Here is a 5,759-nt window from a genome sequence, read left to right as displayed (position 1 = left end):
GTGCAAACGCCGTTTAATGGGTACTTTACATGATATGTTTTTAATATATGGGTTGTCACTTTTTAAATACAAAATGTATATGCAAAGTGACACCCATATGTAAAACAACATATCGTGTAAAGTACCCATTAATGTTTTAAAATTAAAGAGATTTTAATTGTTTCACAACCAGCTCATTTTTCATTTCCCTTTCAATTAATTGAGCATCCGTTAGAAAATATCAATATGGCAACTCTATATTAATTTCAATGGTTGGCAACGCATTTATATTTTTATGCTGTCATCATAATTTGACATTTCTCTCACTGTTCTAAACATTCTTCGCACACACACACACTAAAGACTACACGTGCCAGCGCAAGTCAGGCACTTTGGAAAACAAATCCCAATTTTTCTATAAACTTATCTGTAATTCTATAAAAAAACATGCCTCCCATAGCTCAGGAAGGCAATTGCCTAATTTATCGCGGCAGTAATTTCTTCAAACAACGTTTAATACTTTCGGTGTTGAGTGGAAAACCCGTGAAAATTACACAAATTCGATCAGATGATGAAGCCAATCCGGGAATGCGTGAATATGAAATTGGTTTAATTCGTTTGCTGGATAAGCTAACAAATGGTACAAAGATTGAATTGAATCCTGCCGGTACATCAGTAATGTTTGTTCCTGGTCTGCTGCATGGAGGACAGATCCATCATGATTGTAGCTGTCAACGTAGCATTGGTTACTTTTTGGATGTTTTGATTGCTTTGGGTCCATTCTGTAAGGTACCACTAAATGTCACCTTGCGTGGCATTACGAATAGCAAAGACTCGCCCTCAGTGGATCATATTAAGGGAGCTGCTATATCAGTGCTCAAACGTTTCCTTGTTGTGGATGAAGGTCTAGAGTTGAAAGTCATTAAGAGAGGTGTTGCTCCATTGGGTGGTGGTGAGGTGCTGTTCAAATGTCCCGTACGCAAAACCCTGAGATCTATACAATTCACTCAACAAGGTATGGTGAAACGTATACGGGGTACTGTCTATGCCTGTAAGGTGTCACCGGCAATGGCCAATCGTACAGTGGAGGCTGCAAAGGGTGTTATGCTGAAGTTCCTGCCAGATGTTTATATTTATACCGATCAAAATCGTGGTAAAATGTCGGGCAATTCTCCTGGTTTTGGTATATGCCTACATGCTGAGACCACAGATAATGTGGTCTTTGCTGCCGAAGTAAATTCTCACACCAAAGATGAAGCGGGTGAAAAAGATCCTTCTGTTCCTGAAGATATGGGTAAAGAAGCTGCTCTACGTCTATTGTACGAAATCTATCGTGGTGGTTGTGTTGATTCTGCCTATCAATGGCTTGTGGCATTGTTTATGACTTTGGGCCAGAAGAATGTTTCGAAATTTATGACGGGTAAGTATTATTTTCTTTGGTAATTTTATGAAGGTGTAAGTTTGAGATAAAGGAAACAATTTTAGAAAACATTTTCCTCAACCACAGAGGATTGTACATACATAGAAAAACTTTTGTTCAGTCCATGATACAATAAGAATTGACACATGTTACCAAAAACGGCAGTTGCTGCTACCTTCTTATTGTATCATGGTTCAGTCACTGGTTATAATTTAAAAAAAAAAAAACTTTTTCTCAGTCTCCAAGGATAACGTTTTTCTATAGAGAATTTTTTCTCAGCCACTGAGGAGAGTTTTGTTTTTGTATAGAAAAAAAGTTTTTTTTCTGTAGCAAAAAGTTTCCTGTGCTACTTGGGATGGTTTTTCTATAGAAAAGAAGGGAACAAGTCAAATTTAAGGCCCGGTTGCGATTTTTATAATTTAATTTTTTTTAAGTTGCCGTCCTTTGGCCGTTTATTTAAGAACACGAACAACTTTTTTGATTTAATTTTTTTTCTCTTAATAGCCGGCCTTTAGCAACGGAACTTTTGGTAATTCAGATGCCCATATCTCGGGAAGTATGGACTTCCGCAACACAAAATGTACATATATCGTTGTAATCAGGACCCAAAAGGATAACTAACACCAGTATATATTACATGGTGATCCGCGATCAGTCCATAAACTTTTCTTAAACCGAAAAAAGTTTCCTCACCTGTTGAGGATGTGTTTTTCTATAGAAAAGTTTCCTCAAGGCCTGCGTACATAAGCTGCCTTGCCTGCTTACCTTGCTTACTTCTGACAAAAGAATAAAAAAGAAAAGGGCAACCCAGTTCGAAATTTCCTCGGCCTTCTTTATTCTTTTATTTTTATTATGTCAAAAATGAAACAGGAAAGCAAGGCAATCAGGCAGAGCAGCTTATGTACGCAGGCCTTCAGTTACTGAGAATGGGTTTGTCTACATAGAAAAAGTTTTCTCTGCCACTTTGAATAGTTTTATGCATTGAAAAAAGCTTCCTCAGCCACTGAGTATAGTTTTTTCCGTAAAAAAAGTCTTACCGGGCGTTGAGGATAGTTCTTTCTATAGAAAATTTCTTAGAAACTGAGAACAGTTTTTTCTATAGAACAAATTAACCTCAGCCACTGAGGTGATTTTATCTATATCCTTAGCCAATAAGGAGAGTATTTTCTAAAGAAACATGTATCATTAGCCGTAGAAAAAAGTTTTCTCAGTCACTGCGGATAGTTTTTGTTCCCATAGAAAGAAGTTTCCTCGGCAACTGAGGATAGTTTTTTCTACACAAAAAGTATTTTTTCAGCCACTGAGGATACTTTTCCCCTGAGCCACTTCTTTTTATACCCTACACCACTATGTGGTAAGGGGTATTATGTCTTTGTGCATTTGTATGTAACATACAAATGAAAACGAAATAGACCCATAGTTCCTTTTGGGGATATACATATAATCATTTTCTGAGTCGATTTATGCATGTCCGTCCGTCTGTCTGTCTGTCTGTCTGTCCATGTATTTTTGTTCGCAACGTACAGGTCGCATTTTTTGTCCGATTCAGATGAAAATTGGGGACTGCAACTTTTTTAGCCATAGTAAGAACGCTATTACTGTGACTGAATTCCGTCTAGAAATAAATGTGCCGAATTATATCGAAATCGGTTCAGATTTGGATATGGCTCCCATATATATGTTCGCCCGATTTGACGTATTTGCTGCACCAAACACGCTGTATACGTCCGATTTTGATGAAATTTGGATTGTTTGACTGAATTCGGTCTAAAAGTAAGTGTGCCAAATTATATAGAAATCGGTTCAGATTTGGATATATCTCCCATATATATTTTCGGCCGATTTCACGTATTTTCTGTACCACACGCGCTATATATGTCCGATTTGAATGAAATTTGGAATGTGTGACTGAATTCGGTCTAGAAATAAATGTGCCAAATTATTTCGAAATCGGTTCAAATTTGGATATAGCTCCCATATATATGTTCGCCCGATTTCACGAATTTGCTGCACCAAACACGCTATATACGTCCGATTTAATGAAATTTGGAATGTTTGACTGAATTCGGTCTGGAAATAAATATGCCAAATTATATCAAAATCGGTTAAGATCTGGATATAGCTCCGATATATATTTTACATATTCACAGTGGTGTAGGGTATCATATAGTCGGCCCCGCCCGACTTTGATCCTATCCTTACTGGTTTTATAGGAAAATCTATCCTCAGCCACTAAGGATAATTTTCCCAGGTTATTTTTTTATATCACAATGTTTTCACTGCCTTTGAGGATAATTTTTTTCAACAGAAAATAGTTTCCTCAGACACTGAGTAATACTTTTCTATAAAAAAGCGTCTCTATAGAAAAAAACTATTCTCTGGCACTGAGGAGAGTTCTTTATTATAGAAAAATCTAACCTCAGCCAATGAGGGGAGTTCATTTCTATAGAAAAATACATCCTGAGCAGCTGAAGAGATTTTTTTCGGGATATTTTTTTTTCATATCAAAAAGTTTTCTCAGCAACTGAGGATAGATAGTTCTTTCCATAGATTCCTGGGCCACTGAGGATATTTTTTCTATTGAAAAACGTTTTGTCCTAAGCCACTGAAATCATTTCTTTTTTATAGAAAAATCTATTCTGAGGAGAGTTCATTTCTATATAAATCCATCCCCATTCTTTGAGAAGAGTTATTTTCTATATAAAAATGTATCATCACTGATGAGAGAGAGCTCTGTTATATAGAAAAACTATTCTCAGCCACCGAAAACAGTTTTTTCATTAATTACTTAGAATAGACTTTCCTCAGCGAACGAGGATGTTTTTTTTATACATTTCTATAGCATTCATCATGCACTCTACCTTGATCTCAGAACGCCCATCTTCATCCTAAATTGTTGTATTATTAATTTCTAACTGAATTGTGTTTGTTTTGTCTTCTAGGTCCACTATCTTCATACACTGTACACTTTTTACAACATTTAAGAGACTTCTTCTCGATTACCTTTAAACTGGAAAATCCTGAAAATGAAGATGATGATGATGCTGTTGCTGGTGCCCAGAAAGTTTTAATGACATGTGTTGGAATTGGTTATACAAATATTAGTAAAAGAGTTATATAAATTTGTAAATTTCCATTTGTTAATCATAAGATTACATTTAAGTTTTATTTAGATATTGTCAAATAAAAAACAATTTTTTTAGAAATAACATTTTACCGTTCTTAGTAATTTATACAGTTTTTATCGTGTGGATTTGTAGATTTATTATCACCTTGGAGAATAGAAGATATTTTACAGGTTGTGTTTCCATTGTTGACATAGAATGTTCCAAGTTTATATCAATATGTACAGAAATTCTTTTTGCATATATTGTGAGAGTAGACGCCAATAGCTTTTATTGCGCCATTCCATACTACATCCATTTCAGATTTGTCACAATATGTTATTTTCCACTTTAGGAGCGCTTATACACCAAAATTAAATGGAAGTGGTTCCATGTGAAATCATTATTTCATTGGTCCTTTTGCATGAGTTCTAATGAAGTCGTGAAAGATCCGATCTTATTGATCGAGTTGTCAAGAGTTCACCTACTTTTGGTTAAATACCAGGTAGAAACCCATCTTTATGTGGATATTAAAGCGTAATATAAATGAGACCCGGTCGTATGAACCACGTATGTACCAGCCGACCGACATCGATATAGTGCCGCTTGTTCCAGAACCTGCAAGAAGCTAATATTTTTTACTACGACACCGCACATAATACACCTAATGAGCACCGCCACCAAGTGCGAAAGGGACATATCTGGATCGGTGGCTATTTATGTGGTTAGTCAAGCGGCACTTTAATCAGGCAGACTTCCGTATCGTCAGTTGCTTTGTGTTTAAACTTCGTCAAAATATTTCAGTTGCACACTCATACATCGCACTATAGTTAACTTGCCCTGTTTTTGAGACAAAAATTAATAACGGCGGAATTAAAGGATTTGTTAACTTTTGAAATGAAATATGTGTAAAAGTGAGATAAAACAAAGATTTCTATGGATAAATTGGGATATAACGAACAATGGTTATAAGCAACTACGTATGTATATAGCGAACAAAGGTATTCCTTCCAATGCCATATACACCACAAACTGTTGAAAACGATCACGGTAGTAAGTAACAAAAATGTTTACCTCGCGGTTAGATTTTCAAACGAATTGCTATTACAATTTTGGATATTTTTAAATATACGTTAATAAAGACGAGTTTAGTACTTCTTTAACCCGTATCAACGATTAATATATAAAAGAGAGATACAATAGAGCTTACTACTACCGCACCGTTTATAGAAAATCACGGATATAACGAACAATTT

At 35.6% G+C, this 5,759-nt stretch overlaps 1 protein-coding gene across 1 annotated transcript; it reads left to right on the top strand.

Annotated features, from left to right (window-relative positions):
* The first annotated feature begins 324 nt into the window (after nucleotides 1-324).
* Nucleotides 325-4,608, top strand: Rtc1 (RNA terminal phosphate cyclase 1). The gene is made up of 2 exons (XM_073979649.1): nucleotides 325-1,399; nucleotides 4,342-4,608. The coding sequence occupies exons 1-2, from the start codon at nucleotides 427-429 to the stop codon at nucleotides 4,518-4,520; spliced, it is 1,152 nt and encodes a 383-aa protein (XP_073835750.1). The 5' UTR covers nucleotides 325-426; the 3' UTR covers nucleotides 4,521-4,608.
* Nucleotides 4,609-5,759: the final 1,151 nt, after the last annotated feature.

This window comes from Musca autumnalis, unplaced genomic scaffold (genome assembly GCF_047663935.1).
Source record: "Musca autumnalis isolate F117 unplaced genomic scaffold, ASM4766393v1 scaffold_3, whole genome shotgun sequence".
Classification (NCBI taxonomy): Eukaryota; Metazoa; Arthropoda; class Insecta; order Diptera; family Muscidae; genus Musca; species Musca autumnalis.
Note: the sequence above shows the minus strand (reverse complement) of the source record. Positions and strands in the feature narration are given on the sequence as shown.

Bases quoted from the DNA above. Each gene is read 5' to 3' on its own strand.
- Rtc1 (XM_073979649.1), top strand. From the start codon at position 427: ATGCCTCCCATAGCTCAGGAAGGCAATTGCCTAATTTATCGCGGCAGT. The intron at 1,400-4,341 runs GTAAGTATTATT...TTTGTCTTCTAG, and splicing joins TGTTTCGAAATTTATGACGG to GTCCACTATCTTCATACACT.